The sequence below is a fragment of the Oculina patagonica genome, chromosome 13 (assembly GCF_052425735.1).
Source record: "Oculina patagonica isolate OP01 chromosome 13, crgOcupat, whole genome shotgun sequence".
In the NCBI taxonomy this organism is placed as follows: Eukaryota; Metazoa; Cnidaria; class Anthozoa; order Scleractinia; family Oculinidae; genus Oculina; species Oculina patagonica.
The window spans coordinates 29,136,057-29,162,474 of NC_135770.1; the positions used below are offsets into that span (position 1 = coordinate 29,136,057).

The 26,418-nt window shown below is 37.8% G+C and overlaps 1 protein-coding gene and 1 pseudogene across 1 annotated transcript in view; one reads left to right on the forward strand and one right to left on the reverse strand.

The window, feature by feature from the left end:
• Positions 1 to 502: 502 nt before the first annotated feature.
• On the forward strand, positions 503 to 2,380 carry LOC144637109 (uncharacterized; annotated as a pseudogene).
• A 185-nt stretch (positions 2,381 to 2,565) lies between these two features.
• Positions 2,566 to 26,418, reverse strand: part of LOC144637316 (scavenger receptor cysteine-rich type 1 protein M130-like) — a 43,819-nt gene continuing 19,966 nt past the window's right edge. The window contains exons 9-16 of the mRNA XM_078496448.1: positions 15,539 to 15,904; positions 13,011 to 13,179; positions 9,665 to 9,879; positions 7,719 to 8,060; positions 5,913 to 5,956; positions 4,709 to 4,791; positions 3,644 to 4,063; positions 2,566 to 3,294 (exon numbers count right to left, since the gene is read on the reverse strand). Of these exons, the coding sequence (XP_078352574.1) occupies positions 3,222 to 3,294; positions 3,644 to 4,063; positions 4,709 to 4,791; positions 5,913 to 5,956; positions 7,719 to 8,060; positions 9,665 to 9,879; positions 13,011 to 13,179; positions 15,539 to 15,904 (1,712 nt within the window). The 3' untranslated portion in view covers positions 2,566 to 3,221. The remainder of the gene's footprint in view (positions 3,295 to 3,643; positions 4,064 to 4,708; positions 4,792 to 5,912; positions 5,957 to 7,718; positions 8,061 to 9,664; positions 9,880 to 13,010; positions 13,180 to 15,538; positions 15,905 to 26,418) is intronic.

The window sequence follows — 26,418 nt, forward strand, 5'->3', positions numbered from 1 at the left end:
TAACTAAAACATTGCGATAAAATACTAGAAAATTTTAACTGAACTATGCATCTTGGTTTAAAATTTTCAACGGTCGCTTAACGTCATTATCAAGTCAAAAATGAATAAAATTAGGTACGACTATAAAAGTATAAGAAAATTCCTAAGAGACCGAAATAAAAAGTAAAAACTGTCACGATGATGTAAAACGGTATTCGCACGCAGTCACGTAAAGAGTTTGGCGCGAATAGAGTCTTTCTGAGTATTTACCTCAGGGTTCAATTCCCTAATGAACAACATCTCGAAAATTAAACAATCAAATTAACTTTGATCTGCATTTTTTTTTAAACAGAGAATTGTTTTTCGTCCAAATCAGCCTTTATCTAAAAAGACCAATCAGTGAAAACAGAGCGATAAACTCAAGAACGTTTGTCCAAATGACTTCCCACGGCAAGGAAAAAGCTAATTTTACACATAAAATTCAAGTTCTCCTTTTTTAAATAAAGATTTCAATAATTGTTATATGGAGTCAGCTTTTGGTCAGCCATCTGTTTTCTGGCCTCAAGTGGACAACAGAAAAAAATAACTATGAAAAGCAAACATACTCGTGAAAAAATTATCCACAACTCCAAAGGGAGCAAAATTAAATATGTTCATGAATTTGTGTCCAGATGGCCTCCCACGCAAAGCAAAAGGCTAATTTAAAATGTAGAATTCAAATTATACTTTTTATAAATATTTCAATAATAGTTATATCGAGCCAATTTTTGCTCAGCCACCTGTTTTCTGGCCTCAAGTGGGCAATAGAAAAATTAACTTTTAAAAGATGCAAACATACTCATGAAAATTTTTATCAACAACTCCGAAGGGCACAAAAGCAAATATATTGCAAAAACTAAACAGAGACAGGCTTGGTACGTTTACAAAGTTTTAAAGAGTTTGAGTTTAGGGCGAGTATGGGTCTATTTCTTTGTCATTTACATGTGCGTGACAAACATGAAATGAGCGGTTTTCACACACTACGGCAAATAGCTGAAAAGCATTGGCGGCCAGTTTTTTGGCGCCAGCTAACCAGGAATCGAGGTTTCTTAAACAAAATAAAAATAAATTAGAATTTTTTAAAGAAAGAGGCAGCTTTTTGCGATGGGAGTTTTTCTGACTTGACATTCTGAGGGTTGTCTTTGTTTTTCAAAATACGATAACAATATCCAAATTCGAAATCTGAGTTGACATCGCATCGTGTTTTCATTTGCGTCACTTTAAATTTTACTGACGCAAATTACGTAACTGTTTTCTATATACGCGAATGATCGAACGGCAAACAATGAATTTAATTTTGGAGTGACACGAAGGAAAAGGCAGGCAGAAGTCGGGAAAAAACCATAACATTGACAACTCGCACAAATTTTGGAGGGATATTTTGCTTTTCTACAACGATTCTTTCATGAAGGAGGGGGACTTAGAGAAATCATTTTGTCAGGGAACTGCAATTCCTCTCCTGTTTATGTTACTTTTCATTGCGATTCCTAATGGCTTTATTTTGACTGCGTTGTACATAATCACCTTCGCTGTTTCAGAAAACCTTTCTCGGGATATCTTGTTTTCATTGCTGGAGTGGATGTCTTTGTTGGCAGCTTTGTTTGCTCTGGGGAAGCAGTGATGCGATTTTTGTGCGCGTTTGGGGACGGACAACTTCCTCAAGACGGAGACATTGTCAGGATTCTCGGATACATTGGTGTAAACAGATCTATTCTCCTTGTAACAGCAATGTCTGTGGATCGCTTTGTTGCTGTTGTTTATCCACATTTTTATCTTAACAAAGTTACGCCAAGAACAGTCTTCATATGCAACTCAATAATCATTGTGTTTTCTGCCATCTTTGCATCAATCCAACTTGCTGGGATTTCATTGGATATTTATCTTTTAATAGACGTTCATCTGCACACGACGTTTCCCCTTGTTATAACTGCCTTTGCATATTTGGGAATATTATTATCCTTGAGAAAACGATCCCGAGTTGATTTACAGCGACAAACATTCGTGCCTAGCAACCCAACACTCGATGAAATGCGAAGGATAAACACCGCAGAAAAAGGGCGAAGATTTGCAAAAACTTCATTTTTAATTTTAACTTTTCTCATTGTCTCCTTAATCCCATATTTCGTTGCTATTCTTATTGATTCAAATTGCAAGGACTGCCATAGTAAAAATTGTAATATTGTTTATTGTGCAAAGAGAATCATCCGTAGCATTTCTGTTTGTTAATTCAATAGGGAATCCTTTTTTGACAACATTTCGGATTAATGAATTGAAGCAATCGATTAAAATTGTAGTTTTAGGAAGGAAACGACATGTTGAAAGAGGTTTGGTGGAGCTTCGGCTGCGAAGTTCTCCAGGGTGATAACTGTTAGGGCTCGACAGTCAGGCAATACCCTTGGTGCCCTGTGGCAAAAAAGGTCGTCCCTATGACTTTTAATCATCCTAGTGCCACGAGGTTTGTTTTCAATTGGATGACCGGGCACGCTTCCCAATGGCGGTGCTAGTACCAGAAGCTCCAGAAAGTTCAACATTTCACTCTTCAAATCCACCAGCCGGCAAAGAACGTTTTATTGCAGTACTGTAACCATATGGAAGTTTTGAGATTAATATTCTTTCAAACTTTGTAAAGTTCTCAAAGAACTCTAGGAATCTTAACGACATTACGTTATTATTTTATTGTTATTATCTACTGGTAACGAGATAGGAAAATTAATATGCTGTCAAGAGGGTTGCTGTTGAAATTTATTAGATGGCTGAAAAATACCTACGTTTTTTTTTCATTTATTTACTTATATACGAAAGCAAGGTTTGCTTTTCTTTGGTTTTTGAACACTTTCGTGGAAATGTACAGAACGGAGAGTAAATACACAAAGTATTAAACCATGTACATAGGTAATGAACGTTTATTCGTTTGTCTCACGAAAGAATCGCTTTGAGATGTTGAGGAAGTTTGTTCTCCTGTTTTGTTGAAGTAAGAGCTAGTTTAGATCTCAATTAAGTCAGGCCTAATGCAGTTTAAGCGGCAGAAATCCTTATTCAACTGCGTCAGTAATACATTATGAAAGCAAGGTGTCCTACTTTTCGATTTGTGTGGGCATTTTGATTATTTTAAGCGATTCAAGCAAGTTTCTGCGATTTGAATGACATTCGATACCAAAATCCGGCCTATACATTACTTCAAAAGAAAGGTAGTTCGTGTCCATTTAAAGAGACATCAGCCGAATATTCTCCCCTGGTTTTTCGTCTAATCCGGCCTCTCTCAATGACGTCTTTCTTCTAAAAAGAAAATATCTACTTTAATTGTACAAGAAATATTAAAAGAAACAGCTGATTGTTGAATCCTTTACCGCACTCAGGAGCCCTTCCACCCACTCTTAACCAGCCCCTCCCACTCGTATCCCGTTCTACGCCTATTAAACTACCCTCTCCCACCCAGAACCCATCGCACCCTTCCACGTCTAACTACCACCTCTTACCAGTACCATCTCGCACCCCTTAGTACCCCGGCCCCCTCACACTTACTACCCCCTTTTACCATCCGTACCCCGTCCCACCTCTGTCAATCCCCCAATGCCTTCCTCCTGTTATGGTTAACCTGAACAAATGCTTTTTTTCTTTGTCTTACCTTTTCGTTTTACGACGATAAAGGACAATGACAACGATGGTAACCAAACACACAACTCCAAGGAGAACACCGACGGCTATCAGCGCGTATTTGTGTGACGTCACAGAGTCGGGTTCATCTGAGTTTCGACCGGAAGCCTCTGGTGGAACCGAGGAAATCTGGCCCGAGTGTATTTCTACCCGGTCAATATAGGCGACGCCATGTCCCAGTCGCTGGTGGATTTCCGGTGCCACTTTTACCATTAGCTCGTTGAGAATTTCATGAGGAATAACGTTGTTGCCACTCTCTTCGGGTGTCTTTACGGCAAACCTAACATTTAATAGACTCATGCCTTGCCATGCTTTGGGGTAACCTTGGAGAATGATAACGTCATCGGGTTGGAAATTGGGAGACTTTTTCTGGCTTTTTGTTTTTGTGTTCCTGGAAAATTTAAAACAGAAAATCAAGAATGTAACTTCGTATAACGTTTTTGGTTGCACGAGTCCTTAGAAAATTCCACCGTGAGACAAGGAAGAAGGAATTGAAATACATGTTTTTTTTATCAATTATTTTATTTGTCCTTAATAATGTAAATAAAACGACCAAATCTAAGAAGTTCTCACCTGGAAATTTCGTAAAGCATTTTTTGAAAGCAAAAGATTACAACATTCAGGCCTTATAACAGCTTTCAGTTTCTTTAATATTAATTTACCAAACTTTTTTAGAGACGTTGCGAATCGGCCATTGGAGGATTTGTTTTACACAATCCTATAATGAGCTGCCACTTTTTTAAAAATTTCATCTGCCAAGGCCTAAAATAGGTGGATAACGTTATCCACTGGATAAATCGTTACCAGGTGGATACGTTGTGGACAAAACATATTGGACTAGCCACCGGTTAGTGACTTAACTGGTCGATAGCGTTATCTACCTTTTGAACAACCGGGGACAGGGCATTTTCTTGCTACCTCGAATTGTCCACCGAACACTGTCTATAAACGCTTGAAAGTGAGGCCTTGACCTTAGCTTTGATTTAAAAATGGATAGAAGAAAATTTGTAATTATATTTTTATCCTCTGTACTTACTTTTCTTCATCCAGACACGGGTTCAACCTACAGTGGCTTGTTAAGATCTCGGCTAGAGTCTTTTTAAATTCCACTGGATCCCACTGGAAATAAAATTATGCTGTCAAACATTTAAGAAATAGAAAACATGTTCCGTGTTTCTATCGAGTTATAGAAACACGAGTGGAAGTTTGGGAGAACGAGAAATGCTGTGGGAACACGAGTCGATAGACGAGTGTTTCCACAGCCTTTTCGATTCTCCCAAACTTTCACGAGTGTTTCTATAACTCGATAGAAACACGGAAAACATGTTTTCTATTTCTTTTAGAAAACAGCACAAAGAGAATAACGCACATCAAAGTAATATTTAGCGCTTTATTTAACATCAAAACGTAGATTCTCTTTACCTCGCGGTTTTACGTCATGAACATAATCGACCAATCATGGTAAGGGAGTCGATGAACAGAAATAAATCAACTGTTCAACATTCACTTCAAGGCTAAAATTCACCGTTTTTGGCCAAACAAACAAAGAAAACAGGCCCCAAAGTTAACGTAATTATGAGAAATAACTAAGCCGATGGTTTAACTGAAGTCAAGTACTGGAAGAAGTCAAGAATTGTGGTTTTATTTCGCTTCATCGACCTAACCGAATGGTTTGACGACCGACGCTGCCGATCGAGCGACTCGAACCTTGGAGGTGAAAGTGCATTATTTTTCTGTTAAAAGAAGTTTGACTCGGCATTCTGGACGAATATCTTGTCCTGTTGAGGAGCTGTGAATAGTTCTGAAGTGCTGCAAAGCCTAGAATGGAGTGAAGTTGCACCAATTCATATACTTCTTTGAAAGGTCAGCCGCTTCGATAATTTCTTTCACAGACTATTTTTGAATGTGTAGCGGGCTCTGTAAACATCTTACTCGCTTGTTTTCAAGTGTGCAAATATTTGTTTAGTCTTAACCTGGTTTTTGTCAGCTGTGACATTAAAATTTGGCACAATTCTTAGTTGTTATTTTTGCATTGCTTATTTCAGCGCCGTGAATATTGATTGCCGTGTTTACGACAACTGTCTGTGTCTCCATCGAGTTATAGAAACACAATTTTTAACCAATCAGCGCACGTATTTACTTTGTGCTATTTTCTAATTTGCATTGAATAAACTGACGGACTTACTAACAGACCCGATATCATGGTAAAGTTACTGATGTAACCACAAAATGTCACTTACTTGATCCAAAGTCATTTTTAAGACGATTGAAACTGTATTGGAACCTACAACAAAATGAAATATTAATAGAAGTAATAGATGATTTTTAGTAAGCGCAACATATAACAGACACCTGAGCAGACAAAGAAATGTTATCATCGCGGAACTCAAAGAAACGATTCCTGTTCAATTCAAAATTTTACGCCAAAACAAGTAATTGTAGCAACGCTCGCAAGGTCTCACATGAATTGCTGGCTAATCTTCGAGAAAACAATAGAATAAACTTCAATGTGTATTTCCAGAAAGGCGGGAAGGTTAATCGAGGTCAATTGATAAATGGAAGAAACCGGATCCTAGAAAGAGGCACGTCAACTCACCAACTGAGCGTAAAAAAATGCAATTCCACAAATTGAATTTTGTAGCCCAATCAGGGACCTGGCCCCGTGTCATATGTTTTATCAACACTTATCCACCATATATTGATTTATCCGGTAGATAGTTAAAAATTATTCTATGAGCCCGCGCTGGATACGAGGTGGTAAATAGCCAACGAGGCGCGAAGCGCCGAGTTGGCTATAACGACTCGTATCCAACAAGGATACGAGTTTAAATCGACTGGACATTTCAGTTTGATGTAAACGAAGTGAAGTATGAGGAGGCGGGAGAATTTGTGGCGTGGTGTTCACTTCTTGAGTTGAATGAAACACACGAGGAAAGCGAGAGAGTTTTCTTCCCAAGATTTTCATCCAATAATCTCCTCGTGTCGTCTATATATCCTGGAAATTGTGACAACAGTTAAGATTTACAGGATGACCCGAAGCAAAAGCTCTTCTGGAAACTACACGCTTTGTGCAAGTAGAACGAAGCAAGTGTTTACATTGTACTTGTAATTTACGGCTCCACGGCTGTCATCAGGACTGCTATATTATTTGAAGCGAAATTGAGCTCAAAGTAGAACAGGTTTATTGAAGAATAAAAGGACAAGGCCAAGATTTACAGGTAACAAACTTTACAGAAGTGCTGAGCCTAATTTTATGGCGTACAATGAATGAAACTGTGTGCCGTTCCTTCTTAAATTATTTGCTGCTTTTCTACTTTATTCACTCGCTCTTGTTGTACGTTTACAAGTATTATTAATTAAACTTTTCGCATCAATCCAATTTTGTTTTGCGTAGTTAATTTTACTATGGCATTTCTGTGGTTTTTGTAGGCACCTCTGATTATTTATTGTTCATAAAGTTCGCCAAATTTGCTATTTTCAACCATTTTTCTGATGGAACTGTCGCTTCCCGTAGAAACATTTTACGCTGAGCGGCACTTGCCGCACTCATTTCCCATATAAGGTCAAACATAGGTATACGAGCTGATAACTGGGATTCAGTAAACCAATCAGAAAGCTAGAAATGCAATATCCGAGGTTGAGAATTTAATAAAGTTATATTATCCACCCTTTGAAAACCAGGGCTTGCATGTTAAATGGCCCTGTAACTTTTCCGATGAGAGCAAGTTACTCCTTTTTTGAAAACTTGCGTTGCACTGGTTTATCGGGCGGGTTACATTGTATTGGCGTTACATTGTATTGGCGTTACATTTTCCACTGAAGAAGGGGCATTAGCCCCGAAACGTCTGGGAAAAACTTTCAATCATCGGCGCATTTAACATTTACATTTTAACATTTCTATGAACTTACATTGTATCACCCTGACTATATCCAATCCTGGGTCTCCGAGGATAGAGAGGCCAAGACTGTCAAACTATCGAACATGAAGCATCAAACAGCTCATAGCATCACTATTGATTTAAACACAAATCGAATCATTTACTCACCAACGTAAACCTCACAATATTCTCCGGCAAACGTCTCCAAGCACTGACATTTCCACGAGTTTTTCAGCGATTCACAAGAACCCCCATTCTGGCACCTTTTGTTGGAACACTTATTTGGAGGAGCCGATGTACTTGGGGCTGACGTAAACAAGGGTCCTTCAGTGCTGGAAGTCTGGATGGGTAGAAGGATCCGAGTGTTTGGCACATCTGTTGGCGATGGAGTGACACCTAGCGCCTTTGTTGGGGATCCTGTCTGCGAACCGGCACGTGGGATTTCAAGTGTTGCTGTGGGGGAGGCACTGGGGATGTTGACACTTGTTAATGTCGGACCTTTGGTGGATTCTATTACAGCAAACGTAAAGTAAAGTGAGCCCTTGTATCTAAAACAGGCCACACCATTGGGTTACAAAATGTTTCCAACAGTGTAACGCTCGACGAAAATTTAGAAAAGTTAGTTAATTTCACACAGTGTACCCAGACCCCTTGGTAGCGTCCTTTAACGCAGCTTGCGTAAGACACTTCAGAGACACTTAGTTTAAAGACATTAACATTGTATTAGCTCTTTCAATACCTTCTCATAATTCTTTACTGATATACACTTTTATATGCGATTTCTAATAATTTAATACTGTTGAGTGCGCTTGTAATTATACTTTGCTAATTACAATAATGAGGTGGCTAAAGTAAAGTAAAGTAAAGTAAAACTTTATTTACACAGGGTAGCCCATTCAGCTCTAAGTCTGGTCTCCCTAGGGGCCCTGCATCTTAAAAAATTAAATTAGATCAAAGAATTTTCATGAATTATTTACATTTAAAAAGCCTAATAAAAATACAATACTACAAGTTAGAACTACATTAAAAGCCTTACAATTCACATTTAAAGCCTAAAATAGTAATAAAATGTCGAAATTAAGGAAATGTCTTGCTCGGCGGCAGAACGTTTGAATGTTTTCACTTTTCACAATGTTTAAAGGGAGTTTGTTAAAAAGTTTTGCACCCGTAAAAAAAGTTCTTTTCCCAAAACTTTGTTTAACGTTTGGTAGGTATAGCCTTATACTTTGCCTTGTAGAATAATTTTGAATGTTCGAAAATCTAGCAAAATATGATGAAAAGTAACTAGGAACTAATGAGTGAAGACAAGGAAAAACGAGTGGCTTTATCAGAGCTAGAGCTAGAACAACAACAACAGGAAGCTTTATGTGCATGACTGTAAATTTGTTACAATATTGCAAAAGCGTACAACTTATTAGGTAATAATAATAATAATAATAATAATAATAATAATAATAATAAAAATAATGATAATAAAAAATGGATAGATATATAATTAATTACATTGATAATATTTCCTTACGTGAATCAAAACACGATGATGTAAATTTAATTAATTGCATGGTCACAAAATAGTCGGAAGACTTAACTCATTAATTCTAATAACAAGTCAAGCATTGGTAACCGGCTAACATTTTGGATGATAGGATGTATTTTCTTGTAAAAGTTATCTCTTATAGTTGCATATTTAAAACAATAAAAGAGAAAATGAATTTCATATTCGGTTTTATTACAATCACACACTGGGCAAAGCCTATTATCTCTGGGCGTATTGTTATATCTGCCCAGTTAGATCATTGACTTATGATTACTAATACGTAATTATTTTAGTTAATGTTTCCTACCAGAAACTCTCCTAGTTAACTATAGTTACTGGAAGAGGCATATTTGTTCTTAAAAGATCTTTAAAATTCTAGTTTTTGAAAAAGCTGTAGAGCCAATAAGAAATATATTTCTGTTTCATTAACTGCAGAAACGTTGTCACTTTTGCGGTGTCTACTAAATCAGGACTAAAACTACCAAAATTAAAATATTCGGATTTTTTCATAAGATTAGAGTAAAAAATATTTTTACCAGCGGTGTAAAGTTCTGCTTTTAACTTGAATAAATCTTACCAGAGTTACGGTACTGAGGGTTTTTGCAAACCAAACAAACGTCGAAGATGTGGAGGCCACAAGGGACATTTATTACACCCCATTCTGAACGGGGACATTGGTCAATAGAGGTTTCATTTCCTCGACATCGTACGCCCGACAGCCAGACAGTCCCTGTAGCGTGTTTACGTGCTGGACAGTCGGAATACTCCGGGGATAGCCAGCTGCTGGATGAACTAAGTGAACAATTAACAGTATTTTTTTTATCGGTTGGAAAAAACAAAAATCAGTCATCTGAAACTTATTTATTATTACCAGATTGTCAACAGGAAGGACTATTGTTCCATATATTCCTTATCTATCCCTCACTCTATAACCACATCCCTTCTCCTATCTAACTCCTAAGTCGTCTGCTCCTTTGTCCGTCTGTCCGTCCGTCCCTCCACTCGTTCTCCATTCGTTCGTTCGTTTCTTGGTTCGTTCGTTTCCGTGGTTCGTTCGTTCGTTCTTTGCTAAATGCAATAAACAACGTTAAATGTAATACCAACCGCAAATGTAATAAACATCATCTCTAAATGTAATACTTACCACAAATGTAATAAAAATCAACTTTTAATGTAGTAACTACCTTTAATGTTAAAGATAAACGTAACAAGCTGACCAAGGGACGAATGGGGTTCAAAACAAATGCGTGAGCGCCCCCAAACTTCCAAAAATAGACCATTTGCATCATGACGTAAATACGCAAAGACGGTGAGCAGAGCTCAGAAATTTTAAAAAAGTTTTTATTGTAAACGTTTGTAAAAATAGTTTTTGTTGTAAAAAAAAGTTTTGTCAAATAAAGAGCACAAATTATATTATAAAAAAGAGGAAACTTCTTAACATTTCACAGCTCGTTGAGGGCAATTGTAGGTAATCATCAAGGTCATCAAGGTAATCGAGGTAATCCTCAAGGTCATTGATTTACAACAGTTGCGTTACTAATATACCATCTAGAGTAAACACAGCTGTTCGCTTATACGTATACAAAGAAATACAATGGCTTTAACACTAGCGCACGTGTAGGCACGATGACTATAGAACGTCCGATTGGCTAAATCTCAATCGTCATAATAGTAACTAAAGGAACATCTGTTCAGGTTCTGAATAAAGTTCGCTTTGATCTAAGTTGTTCCTTTGAAATTGCATGTGTTGTACATTAACGTACACTGTTCAAATACAGCAGCTGATCAATTGATATGTAAAATATCTACTTGTTAACAATAGATTAACATGTGTTCTATTGAAAATTAACAAACCCATGCTTTTGGTTTTTCATAGTCATCATGGTTAGCGGCATGGATCGCGGGCGCTTACGCCGAGCGCAACGACGATGTCGCCCCAACATGGCGGCCATACTCTAGACTGATCGGTTTTTCGGTTTAAGGTTTCATGTTTTTTTACGCCAGCTTACATCTTTCATATTGGACATCCATGTCATGTTCAATTGACAGCTGTCAAAACAAGGTATCCGCTAACCAGTATCACATGACCATACCGCGGGCTCACATATAGAAAATAAAACTGAAAGAAAACTTAATGCGGCAGAGACATGATAGAGACCAATCCGAGAGTCAAGAATGCACAACTTTAGACAGCTGTTTCGGACTCTTTTGTCCTCGTCAGTACAGTATAATGCCACAAAGAGCAGATCGTGCAGCCAACGCAAGTCAACTGTTACAATCCTTGTGCACCATTCGAAATGTCTGTCCACGTCACAGCGCGTGACTGCAGACAATGAACAAAGAACATTTGAATATATTAGGTCTCTGTCGCATTAAGATAAGGATAAGCAAAACTATCCGTATAAAAACATGGCAAAACGATGCTGTAAAAAAAATGTGCGCAGCAAATCGGATCAGAAGACTGAGCTACGGCCCAAAATATAAAAGTAAACGCATTCTTGACTCTGGGATTGGTGTCTATCATTTCTCTGCCGCATTATAAAGTTTTCTACGCAGTTCGATCAGCCTTGCAGTTTTACGTTTCATGTTTTTCATTTGTTGGCTGATTAGTAATAGTAATTGGACTGAGTGGAGTACAATTCAGGGAGTAATCGCGCGCTCGGCCGATTTGAAATTACGTATCAATAACAAAATTCGAGGTTAGGAAGTCAACTGGTTGTACAAACAGTGGGAAAAACAGCAAGAAAGAACCCATTTTATATGCGCGTGATTGACGCGCGAATGGCGTAGGTGTCCAATTAAAGGTATTCCATTTGAAGTTGCTCAAATTGGATACCTGTAATTGGACACCCACGTGATCTCGCGCCGATAACGCGACAAATAGGCGCGCGCAGAACCGATCAAAATCGAGAATTTTGTTATAGATACAATTATGTCTTTTATAGATCCTGCGTACACTAGCAGCATTTTGTTCGTGGCCCAGTGCAGTTTATTCGTTCACATATAGAACTCATCGAGGTCGAAAGGTTTTTTAAGTTAACCGCTGACCAAGTAAAGTTTACATTGGATTGCGGGTTCAAGTGCTATTTTTTTCTGTTCTTGGTCAGTAAATTCGGATTTTCGAAAAAGCAAAGTAAATAACTGGGGAACTCCGCTTTTGGGCTTGGCTAAGTCTATTTCATAGCTATTTCCTGGCTCTGAGGTATTTCCTGAGTTCATTTCCTTATACTTAGGTAAGGGTCTTATTCCTATCGTGACACCACCACTTAAATAGCAACGATAAGCAACGATATTCATTCATATATAATATATAGGTAACGGAAATTTTTGGGCGGGTTTCTGCCGCCCTGGAGCCCAAATTTGGACTCGTTTTAGAACGAATTTGTCCTAAATTTGAATTTTTCCCCCTTGTAAGCTAGGACACACAGAACCATGCTCGTAAGGTAACGATGCGCAACACAGGGTGCAACAGTTTTGAATCGTATTTCAAATGGCTGATTACAAAACTGAAGCCTTGGTGTGTTTTGGGGAACTTTTATTAATGAGGACACTTTGTGATGGCTGTCATGAGGAACGTGCATCTCATTAGCGTTCAATCCTGGACATATCTGATCACGAAGTTCTACAGAATGTCTAAGCCAAGAAAAAGCCTTTAAAAAGTCGCAGAAACTTGGTAGTTAAAGGGTTAAGGGTTGATATTTATTACACTTACGGTTGGTAGTACCTTTAGAGTTTTTCTTACATTTTATGTTCGTTCCCAACATGTTTTCGCTTAATCGTTTGTTCGTTTGTTTGCTCTTTCGTTTCTATGTTCTCGGCTTTCTTTCCACCATTTTTGCTACATCATACTTCGTTATTATTATGCCCATTTTCGAAATAATCATTTCAACTTCATCAATCTTTTAACGTATCAATCTTCTGACCTGATAGCTGGACCGAAGCCAAGTTGTCTACAGGCAACAAGCGCGTTTGCCGAGGAGATACTCCACCATTCCCATTCACTGGCGCATACCGTCCCCCAGCTACCATTGTAGAAAACTTCAAGCCAACCAGCATGTGGTACTAAAGCTCCAGCCAAGCGAATGCGATATGCTGTGTAACCAAAAGACACGCTTAAAATATGCATCAAGCTTCTGTATTGATAATTGTGCCTTTGGGGGAGCAAGCATGGTGAAATGGTAAGAGTGCTCGCTTAAACTTTTATGTGGAATTTGATCTAGATAATTATATTGGTCTAAACAACGGTGTCTCAGATTTTTTTTCTTGCTCCATTATTTTTTTTAATGAATTTTTAATCTCAAAGAAGCCATAAAAGCGCCATTTTAAAGTTTAAAAATTCATAAAAAAATAATGGAGCAAAAAAACGAAAATCTGGGACACCGTTTTTTTAGACCAACATATGTAGATCAAATTCTATTCGGAAGTTTAGGCTCTCACGTAAATGTGTTCTCAAATAAGCCTTATGTTACGCATCATCATAATTGTAAACAAAATACTGACGTTGCTTGTTGTGGTCTATATGATCGAAACAAAATCCAAAACTGCAATCTTTATTCCATAAAGCTTTCAGAAAATATCTACTTTATTGGGGTTACCATTGATGGGTTTTACACAATTTTACTTACTACGAAAACGCCAACTTTCCTTCCGTGATGATAACATACCGACTACGTGTGTTGAGAGAACTCCACATGTTGCTTACAGAAATGATTTGCGTATTATAACTCCTTTAATAAATGCATGCTGTGATTTTCTTTTCCGACTAAAGCTCGTCATGATATATTAACTTGCCTGCTACATTTCTGACAGGTAATCACGTGGTACAAATCGGATTTGACAAGATCTGGCCGTCGGCTTCGCCTACCAACGAGATCTGGGAACAAGGTTATGCGAACAGAACTTTTCTTACACTGTAAGACATCACTGTGTTTTTCCCCTTCGTTAATTCAAGGATATTAACTTTTCTTTAATGCGAAATTATAGGATATTACGAGTTTATTCGTTTAACCATTTCAATTTCAGTGACACGTAAAAAAAAATTAAGATTATTGATTTTTGTCATTTTTTTACTTAAACGAGTTTACGTGGAAAAACGCCCGGGGCCGGGGAAAAACGATTCAAATAAAAATTATTTTGTTTTGGATGGAAATGGACATGTATGTGAAACTCATTTTGATATATGAATGGTATTGCACACAGACCCGTTCTGAAACAGAGTCGAAGGATAACTCGGAAATGGCCTAAGACTTGATTCGTGAATAATCTTGTTTGGGGTAACTTAATCACCTTCCCCTGATTATAAGCCCATATACCTGGAAACAAACAAACAAACAAAAAACACACTCGGTAATACCCACCCACCCCCCCCGGATATAAGCCCCCTTTTCTGAAATGACACTCCTAAACATGGCTAAATCTTGCTTTATTATGACTATTTACCTTAAAAATGCATTTCTATCAACCAGGGGGGGGGGGGGGAAGCAACTTCCCATACATTCTCTTATATGAAATCTGAGCGATGCTCTCACAACTTGCAAAGCAATCATCGGGGCGGTAGTCAGCGGATGCCTCTAAGGCGCAAGAGCAGCTCCTTTCTTTGTGAACTTACCAAAACAAAAACATTGAGAGAGTGAGAGAGTTCGATTTTTTTTATATATGTAGTAATAAAAAAGACTTTCTAAGTTTTGACTTTAAAGCAGCGAAAATTTCTCCGGAAAGGTTCTTGGTGTCAATATGTGGTGTTTGTTATGAAATAAAACCATCACGGGAATGGTAATGAAAACGTGGCGATCGAATATTCCCGCGCTGGTCGGAGCTATTGTTCTTGCTCTATTGTTTGAGGTTGTTTGTTGACTTGGTCTTTCTTTGTTTTACTTCATTTACAATCCCCATGTGGGCCAGTTGAAAATCGTGGTACAAACATGTCAAACATTTGCATTTCAGCACTGAAAGGTAGCACGGCATCACAAAATTCTGCGTTCTTATAACTACACGACGATGACGAAATTTTCGGATTTAAACACGCTGCTTTTAGATTTTTAGTTAAGAGAATTGAACCCCTTTATAATAAGTGATTCCACGACATAGCAGCTTCCATTTCGCGGGAAAAGATTGCCTGTTGCACCATCGTTCAAAAACCGCTGACTACATCGTGAATTGATCGCTTTGCAAGTTGTGAGAGCATCGCTACTCGGTCCCAGACCTCGTTTCTTCCCCCCCCCCCCCCCCCCCTGCTATCAACACTGCCCGTTCTTTCGATTCCGCTTATAAGCCCCCAGGATATAACTACTCCCGTTTATAAGCCCACTTGAAACCCTTTACGAAGTTCTAGAAGCGAAGGCTTACAACATCTAGTATATCCACGGTTATTTTGTGCTTACAACGCCCTGGGACGCCTGACTGCATTTCGTGGAATTTTGTAAAACGTCTATAACGCGTTAGCGCTACTTACGCGGTGTGAAATTCTTTGGTCGGCACATTAGCTCTAACGCCTCTTCGTGGATGCACCAGAAATTTTCTCCAGGACTCTCAATCTCGCATTGAGACAGATTGCTCTCGTTGCCATGGCAGCGTGCTGTGGTGAGCCAAATTGGTCCACGTCCTTCCCCATAAAGTCGAAACCGCCTACGCGGATAATCAGCTCCTCCATACAAACTGCCATCACCCATCACGTCTTCAAAACCCAGTTGGCGACAAATCACTTTGAACACAGGACCATTCATGCGATACGGACAAATAATACCCCAGACTCCCGCATAACGGACCTCAACTCGGCCAGCGTAGGGAAAATTGGAGCCAACCAGTCGCACTGCAATGTCTGAAATTGAAGAAAGAGTGTTTTAAGAGGCTCCGACTGAGAATATGAAGAATCGTTGGACAGGCTGGGAAAATCGAAAATCTTGAAACTTTGCCTGAATAACACCTTTGGGGAACTATGTTCGAAAATATTATTCTCATCTTCTAGGACTTTGTGGTTTTCGAGAAATTAAGAAAAAACGAAAATAACGGTTTTTAGCTCATTAAATATGCAAAAATATGCGTAAAAATGGCAAAGTTCTCGATATTCCTATAAGAGCAATTTTCAATGCCTTGAATCGCAATAAACTTAGAATAATAGCTTGACCTTTCTTCTTTCAGGCAACAGAAACTTTCAATTTTTTCCGGCCATTTTGAGGTTTCCTTCGCCTTTTAAAATATTGCTTTATCAAGCACTTTGGGAAAGGGCAAAAATTGAGAAAATTTGGAGGCCAAAAAAGCACCTTGATATGTCCGATATCGAGTCAAAATAAACACTGTGCAAAAGCTCGATGTTTCTTCTATTACAATATCAAATAAAAAATCTGGGTACTCAAGATTCACACAAATAAGAAACGAAAGTTTACGACCTACTCGTGTCTAATTTGCATAAAGCTAATTTTTGAATTCGTCCTCCGCTAAGTGATCTGGTCCGCTAAATTTACATTTGGGAGCTATGATTTGCACAAAGAAAGCAAGTTTAATCTTTATTTGATTTTATTGACGACTTATGCCTATCAACAGGTTATATAGACGCGAAGAAAGAAGAAAAAACAGTAAAATCATCGACTGAGCTCATTGCGTGACTTGCGTCACGTTATGAATTTTCTTGTCAACAATTGAATTTGATTTGTTTGTTAGGACTCATTCACTTACCTGAAATTGGGAATGATTTGTATCTTTTATTTACTCTGGCGGGTAACTTACGTCCAAGCTATAACTTGCGTAGTATTAATAATTTGGAAGTTGACTTTAGATATGAACATAAACGTACATAAATATTATGAACATATATCGCTGTTAGTTTCCGTTCAGTTGTCATTTATAATGGAAATAAAATACCAAAAGTTTCTCATCTTGTTTTAAAACAACTAAAGGTTTCGATCGTGCAAAAACTATTCATTCATTCAGAGGCACATCACAAAATTAAATTAATTTATAATTCCCTTTAAAGAGACCGAACACGTACACAGCGACAGAACTCGGCGCCAGGACATTTAACACAAAGCACGAAATTATTCGGTTGAAATTTAAAAATAGAATGACCCTTTACAGTTGTGCCTCTCTTGTTGGTGGGGCTTGGAGTCCAAGCCCAGAAATCCAGAATTTGTCCAGTTTGTAAATTACCATGCAAACGCACACTTCAAATTTTGTTACATCTTGTCTGACAGATACTGAAAGCATCGATAGCGAAGGAAAATTGTTAGTTGCCCGTGCAGGTAAGGTAAAATATATTTTTTTTTCTTTGAACCATGAATTAATGCAAGCTTAACTATTCAACACTCTGGGATTTTTGTAGCGCAAGAATGCCAAGAACATATGACAGTTTGTCATAAATACAAGAACACGCTCCTTCGCTTGCGGACTGGAGAAGCAAGATGTTCTAAACCAATGGAAATTGCGGGCCATAAGCCTTCTTTCACTCGGGAGGATCGCGGAATAGCAAGCAACCCTGCTCTGTTTTACAAGAGACGGATATGCTTGTTCCAGCTAGATCACGGAAGTATCAACTTTCCGGTGAAGGTAAGGTAAATTTAATATTTGTTTTTTCTTTGAACCACATTATTTTATAAGGTTCACACTAGCGACATAACGACATGGACATAACGGTCTTTCCTTATGTCGTTATGCTTATGTCATTATGTTCCAACTATGTCGTTATGTTAGGCGGTTGTTTACACTGGTGACATAAAACATCAACTTGAGGTGTTTTTTACATTTGCGTGACCTTGCCGTTATGCCGTTATGTCGCTAATGTGAACCAGGCCTTATAACTGAATTGATACAAGTTAAACTATCCCATGCCTTCGGATTTTTGAAGCGCTAGAATGCCAAGAAAACATGACAGTTTGCCCGAAATACAGAAACACCTCGGTATTAACTTTTAACACTTTTCCTCGATATTGTAAACATCGCTTTTGTTTTTTTTTTATAAAATGCCATTTGACTATATCCATTCCTACTATCAATCAATCAATCAATCAATCAATCAATCAATCAATCAATCAATCAATCAAAGACTTTATTAACATGTCGAAAAAGTGCAAGGGGAAACACCCTCTGCTAATTGGGGACACTTAAATTAATATAAACCTACCATATATAAACTAAGAAACGGACGGGTAAAATGCTAAAAACTATTGACTAATCATAATTTCATTCGCCAACCTGAAATTGGGAATGATTTATATATTTTATTTAATCGCGTAACTTACGTCAAAAATAAAACGTATGTTCAATGTGTTAGCCTCCGAACAAACAGTGTTGCTAAAGGGGTAGAGGACGCATGTGTTTCGACTAGCCTTCAGAAGAAGACCTACTAAGAAGAAGGCCTATACTAAGGGAAATTGCGGGCCACAAGTTTTCTTTTAGAATTTCACCCTGGGGGTATCGTGAAAAAGACACCAAACACCCCTGCTCTGCAATCCTGTTACGGCGAGGCAGGGAGGCAGGGGGTGGTAGACCCTCCAAACGAATTTGGGGGTGGGGCTTGTTCGACCCCCCCCCCCCTCCCGCACGTTTTAGTGCCGAAAATATCGTGAGCGCAGCATAAAATAAGTTTGCCAAGATATTCCGTCTCGTGAGTAAGTCATTGGAAGTCTTCGGGAAACTTCGTTTATCTACGGAAAAGTTCAAAAAAAAAAATTTGAAACGTTCGTATGGCCTACGAACAACAAACGGGAATCTTCGGAAATCTTCGGTCTAGAAATTGCTGAGAAAACAAGAACAATTACTGGAACAGATAAAAGTCGCTCCAAATATGAAAACCTGCCGAGTATTTTTGGGACAGTCTAGTTCCCTCCAAGTTCCAAAACGCTCCGCTGCCTCTGCTTAGCTTCCAACTTTTGGTATATAATTGCCAGAACGAATATCTGGCAACACTGGCGGAAAACCAACGTCTGTCACTTAGTGCCTTCGCTAAAGTGTTAGTCTACAGAACGAGTGGTTTAGCGCAGCGCGAAGGATCAAGCGGATAAACAACTGTAGCAGTTAACAATCGCGTGCGCGCTCTTGTGTTTGCACTCGCCTGCTCGCGCATTCACATACGTTTTCTATCCCTTGAGCAACACCGCTTGTTCTGAAGGCTAGTAGGGAAAGGTCAACTATCATTTTATAACTTAAAACCAAAAGCGATTTTTACAATATTAAAGAAAAGTGTTTTAACTTAAAAGTCTAGGAAATACTATAGTAATCATGTAGGCTACTATTCACCAAAGTTTTACTTGGAAGTTGTTACTGTGGGCTTAAAACAAAATTAAGTAACAGAAAGTTAATGCTTATGTGATCTAACTGAAACAAGCATACCCGTCTCTTGTAAAACAGAGCAGGATTGCTTGCTGTTCCGCGATCCTCCCGTGTAAAAGAAGGATTATGGCCTGCAATTTCCATTGGTATAGAACATCGTGCTTCTCCAGTCCGCCAGCGAATACCGAGCGTGTTCTTGTATTTATGGCAAACTGTCATACCGTAAAATTCCGGTTATAAGCCCTCCCGCTTATAAGCCCCCCCCCCGGTTATAGGCCCATCTATCTGGAAACAAAAAAATACCTCCAATTATAAGCCCCTCTCCCCCCCGGATATAAGACCCCCTCTGCCGGATGACAGTACTAAACAGGGCTAAATGTTGCTTTATTATGCGTTTTTAACTTAAAAAGGTATTTCGATCAACACTCCCGTGGCTCGTTTCGAAACGTTTTTTTGATTCCGCTTATAAGCCCTCCCGGATATAAGCCCCTCCGCTTATAAGCCCACTCGAAACCCCTTACGAAGTTGTAGAAGCCCAGGGCTTATAACTGGAATTTTACGGTATGTTCTTGGCATTCTTGCGCTACAAAAATCCCAGGGTATTGGATAGTTAAGCTTGTATTAATTCAGTTACCAACACACAAATGTGGTTCAAAGAAAAAAATATATTTTACCTTACCTGCACGAGCAATTAACAATTATTGTCCTTCGCTATCGATGCTTTCAGTATCTGTCATACAAGATGTAACAAAATTTGAAGTGTGCGTTTGCATGGTAATTTACAAACTGGACAAATTCTGGATTTCTGGGCTTGGACTCCAAGCCCCACCAACAAGAGAGGCACAACTGTAAAGGGTCATTCTATTTTTAAATTTCAGCCGAATAATTTCGTGCTTGTCGCTGTGTACATGTTCGGTCTCTTTAATTTAATTTTGTGATGTACATCTGAATGAATGAATGGATTTTGCACGATCGAAACCTTTTATATTGTTGTTTTAAAACAAGATGAGAAACATTTGCTATTTTATTTCCATTTATGACAACTGAACGGAAGCTAACAGCGATAAATGTTCATCATAGTTTTAATAATTATGTACGTTTATGTTCACAAAAAAGTAAACTTCCAAATTAATTAGAACTACACGATTTATATTTTTGTCGTAAGTTACGCAAGTAAATAAAAAATACAAATCATTCCCAATTTCAGGTAAGTGAATGATATTATTAACTTAATCTTTAACCTTAAATTTGAAATGTAAGAGCCCTAACAAACAAATCTTTCCTCCGATCTTTTTAATTCAATTATTGACAAGAAAATTTATAACGTGACGCAGGTCACGCAATGGGGAGCTCAGTCGATGATTTTACTGTTTTTTCTTCTTTCTTCGCGTCTATATAACCAGTGTATCGGCATAAGACGTCAAAAAAATCAAATAAAGTTTAAAATTGCTTTCTTTGTGCAAATCATAGCTCCCAAATGTAAATTTAGCGGACCAGATCACTTAGCGGAGGACGAATTCAAAAATTAGCTTTATGCAAATTAGACACGAGTAGGTCGTAAACTTTTGTTTCTTATTTATGTGAATCTTGAGTGCCCAGATTTTTTATTTGATATTGGAATAGAAGAAACATCGAGCTTTTGCACAGTGTTTATTTTGACTCGATATCGGACATATCAAGGTGCTTTTTTGGCCTCCAAAGTTTCTCAATTTTTGCCCTTTCCCGAAGTGCTTGATAAAGCAATATTTTAAAAGGCGAAGGAAACCTCAAAATGGCCGGAAAAAATTGAAAGTTTCTGTTGCCTGAAAGAAGAAAGGTCAAGCTGTTATTCTAAGTTTATTTCGATTCAAGGCATTGAAAATTGCTCTTATAGGAATATCGAGAACTTTGCCATTTTTACGCATATTTTTGCATATTTAATGAGCTAAAAACCGTTATTTTCGTTTTTTCTTAATTTCTCGAAAACCACAAAGTCCTAGAAGATGAGAATAATATTTTCGAACATAGTTCCCCAAAGGTGTTATTCAGGCAAAGTTTCAAGATTTTCGATTTTCCCAGCCTGTCCAACGATTCTTCATATTCTCAGTCGGAGCCTCTTAACTGCGCTGCGCAGTTTGATGCTTAGTGAGGATGATTTCCTTTCAAAGTCAGGTATTATTTCATTTATTCGATCTAAGAATGTTCGCCTTTGTAAAGAGTATTTGCTACAATTTTATACGAAATGCGTTTCGTTTTCTACTTGATTTGACTTGCACAATGGACCTATTTGCTCTAGGTATATGGTCAGTCTGATATCTACCTAGTTCAATCATAAGTTTGTGATTACTCAATTTAAACTTTACAAAGTTTTGTCTTTCATTAAAATTTCTTAACTGTTGGCGATAGTCATATGTAGCGTATTCATCTTTAAAAACTTTATAAAATTCTAATTTTCTTGAGTGTTAACGGGCTGTGTCACCAAAAAGATATATATTTATTTTTTATATTGGTTGTGTATCGTTGAATTTTATCATTATCTAAGGATTTCGGGTCGAAATTGGGGAGTTGATAGTGTTGTAATAAACTCATAAAATTGAAATAAAATCCGGAGTTGTTGATGGAGTGTATATTATTTGATACAAGAAAAGATTGTTCAACAATTGAGTCGTTGTCTTTGTTGTTTAGAGAGGCAAAGTATTTCATAATCTTCTGGTTAATTGGGATAATGAGAGGTAATCTTCCAAGTTCTGCTCTACAATTTATGTTCGATTTTAATTGTAATAATGTAATGTTCTCTTGCAAGTAACGTTTACAAAATTTGAGATGAACTTTTCTATTGGAACACTATCCAAAGTTTTAAAATTCTGTCTAATGTTCATCCCCCAAATCTCATTGTTGCAGCATAAGATAGGAAATATCATTGTGTCATAAATTTGGGATGCGATATTAGGTCTAAGTCTATTAAGAATTGAGTTTTTTTCGTACTGACTAGAAAAGGCATGCATCGCTTTTTCTTTTAAGTTTTTGAGTGCAAGAGTGAAATTTCCCGTTGGGGTAAAACGTGTACCTAAGTACGTGTTTTCTTGACCAATTTCAATTGACTCATTGCCTATGTTGAAATTGATGTCAATGGATTTTATTCGTCGTTTTTGAAGTATTATTATTTTTGTTTTCTTTGGATTGATTTTTAGCACCCATAATTTTGATTATTAATGAGGGATTTATCTGTATAAATCCCCTCCTTTCAGGGATTTACCTGAATAAATCCCTCGTTTCAGGGATTTATACAAATAAATACCTCAAACGTGGGATAATTTGTTAAACCTCTCATTTTTTTCTAGGCTAGGACTAATCTTTTCCTGACCAAATCAAACCCCTTATCCGAACAAATTAAACTTTACATTTCCAACAATAAAGATTTGAAAGCAACCAAATACAAAACAATTTTAACCATATAAAAAGCCCAAACATTTATTAGGTTTACTTTTCCCAAAATTGTACGTCTTTCAAAATTTAATCCGTAACTTCCAAAATATTAAGGCAATCACAATGAAACTTAGAGGATGTATAGTATGTTCAAAAATCTATCTTTTGGTAAACGTCACGTGGGATGATTACGTCACATCACGTGACAATTACATCATAATGTCAAAACAGCCGTGATCTTGGATCCGCCATCTTGGATTTTCAATTTTTCCAAAACGTCAGAAAACCGCCCAAAATTACTGCAAAGTACTCAAAATCAATAAAACTGTGCTTAAAACCGTAAAAAAGTGAAAATAATTGCATTAAAGTTAATTTTCGTTAATAGAAACACGAAAATAACAATTTGGGAAAACATGCTTGTCAGAATTCCGTTGCCATAGTGACGTCAAAAAACCTATTCTACCAAATTATTCCTAGATTAATTTTAGATAAACTCGCAGAGTTTGGCAGCGTTTGGTTGAATATTGAAAAAGTTATAAGCGCAAGCACTTTCCGAACTCCTCCGGTCTGGATAGGGTTAAACAACTCCACAACGACGCTTTGTCGGGGTTTAATGCTAGTTCATCGAGGTGCAGAGTTTTTCTTCCTGAAACTCTTTCTTTTTTGAGTCAATTAGCTTTTTATAATCATTCAAGATTTTGGGATATTTCTCCCGTAACTCAGAGTCTAGAGGATAGCGATGTTTTTGGTTTGATAGTTTTCGCAATTCGTGTCTTTTTAGCCGGCATTCACGGTCAAACCATTTTTTTATCGAATGAAATACGACACATTTACAGTTAATTAACACACACACACACACACACAAAAATACAGGAAATAAAGTAATTAAAATAGTTAAAGGAATAAAAGTACAAAGAAGGAAAGGAAAATACGTCTACGATTTCTTTCATCTTTAATCTCGCGGCAAATTTTTGATGTTGCACTAAGAATATATGTTCACAGCATCGTCTAACGAGACATTAAGGTCTTCAGTGTTTCGATCTATATATTCTCTCATTAGAATTTGGATTGGTTCCGTACTTAATGTGTTTCAAAATTTAAAGTATGAATCATTTTTCCAACAGAACTGCCGTGGTAAACGTAATAATCTTCTGGTAGAGTTGAACGTCTGAGTTTCGCTTTCTGGTAATTCGTGCTAAGGTGTAACCATGCTGCAATTCTTGGTTTTCATGTTACGTCATAAAATTCTGAAATCAAAATTCACTAGGCCTGCTAAATTTTCGTTGTCATTAGGCGAAAGATAAAGTAAAAATCTATATTTTTGCAAATTTCCTGATCGATAGTGTCATTCGTTTTTAAAACAGAGCATTTTGAATATTTGAGTTCTCCGTCGTATGTGACATCAAGCTGAGTGCCGTGACAAAGCTGTTTTGTTTGAAAAAAGGCCTTTCCTTTCCATTTTGTGCAGATTGAACATTTCAGATATAATAAGTGGTGTTTATGTGAAAGTATACTAGCTCTTAAGGCAAGGATAGCCGCTGTTGTAAACAGAACTGAGTTCCAGATGGTTTCTCTGACATCACGGCGGCCATTACTGTGTCCCTCGGCAGGACACAGTGATGGCGGCTCCATACTAAGCTTTATAAATTTGCGTGGAAAGGTTCGGAAAATAACTCGCGAACGGCACACCGCACAGACCTGAAACTTGGAGAAATTGTTTATCTATTTATCATCTATAATATTTGAAATTCATAGCTTCTGTAGTTGAATGGTTTCGAATTTATTTTTTGATTGCGTGACAGTGAAAACCAGCAATACCACTGTGCTCCGATAAGTAGGACGGGTTTTAAATAACATAGCCGGTAATATTGAAAAATGTGCTTCCATGAAAGGTGGGTTTACCGAGAGTCTCTCCGTTAACTCTTCCATGAAGTATTCTTTGGCTAAATTTTTACATAATTCAAGTGGTGGTGGTGGTGGTGGCGTTTAATCGAATAAATACGGTAATTGCAGATGGAACTAGTCACCCATGAAATGTCACACAAGGCGTTTTCTTACCTTCTTTTTGTCAGTCGCAACACTTTTGACGCGGGTATTGGGCTTGGCCGGGGGGGAGGGGGAGGCTAGGGGGTGCAGCGTCTTATTCAATGTTTAAACAGTAACTCAATAAACAACTGGATTTTAATTGATTTTGATGGGGGAAGTGCATTTTTCTTACCCTCTTCTTGTTAACTGCGCTGCGCAGTTTTTGCTCTGAACGTAACGTTGTTTATTTTTTAAGTGCGCTGCGCATTTCTTGCTCTGCACGGGGTTTATTTTTTGTCGACCTTTTAGTTTTGTCGGTGGCTAGACCCAGCCCTCCACTCGGTCAGGTTTCAAGTCAAGCAATGTTTCGAAGCTACAAATCATTTACAAATAGGAATTTTTTTAAAAAACTTTGGTCTTTACAAAACATGTTTAGTGTGAAATGTTTTTTGTCTGAACGTTTGAATTATAGAAAATACTGCAATTTCATGCTATGAAAGAAATATACGCTTTAGCGGGCCAGAGGTTACATTTATTTAAACACCATTACATTTGTGCCGTGAAATGTGTTTGCGTGGCAGGTTTCACTTTCACAAGGCATGTTTAGTGTGAAATGTTCGATTTTTTAGCGTTATGTCTTTTTCAAGCTGTAACATCTGGAATATTACAGAAATCTGAAGCAAAACCACCGAGATAAACATGCCCTGACTTGTAAGGTTTGCGTCATTAGTGAATTAGTTGCCTGTGAAATTCCCATTCAGCTTAAACCAGCTCTAGACGCAGACCTCCACTCGGTCATCTTTCAAATGGCGCAATGAGCAGAAGCTACAAGTCAGTTACAGATGAGAAATTGTAGTCCAAGCATAACACCATGCAAACCACCAAAAGTTAATGAGTTTTGAAAATTATTATTTAAAACCTCAACTGATGAAGTTCAAATTGAGATGCTTATCTTTGTGAAATAATCTTCTATCGAATGAAAGTAATGCAACGCATACAAAATTGCTGTTGTTTTCCTGTTACATGATTATGATTATTATAGCGGAGCTCCACAGCGGCCCGAAGGGCCGCAGAGCGGAGCCCCATACCCATAGAAAATTCACAGAAATAGGAAAACCATGAACTTGAGTTTTCATGGTCATCATGGCTAGCGGCATGACTCGCGGGCGCGTACGTACGGCGTACGTACGGTGTTGCGCACTTCAGAAATAGATAAACACTCACCTATTTGTTACTGGGCATCCAAGTTATGGTCAATTGACAGCTGCCAATACAAGGTATCCGCTGACCAGTATCACGTGATCATATCGCGGGCTCAGGTGTATAACTCATCGAGGTAACGCGTTTTTATAAAGTTGACCGCTGACCGAAAAATGGTTTTTCTATTGGATTGCGGGCTCATTAACTATTTTTTATGCCTACGGTCAGTGAATTCAGATATTTTAATAAAGGGCAAATAAATAACCGGGGAGCTCCGCTTTTAGGCTTGGCTAAATCTATTTAATAAGTTTCGCTTCAGTTAAGTTATACGCTTTTGCAATACTGTATGTGCTTATAGTCATGCAAATAAAGATGTTGTTGTTTTTGTTATTGCTGATACGATTTTGTACTACCAGCTATTTTAATGATTGACACGGGCAG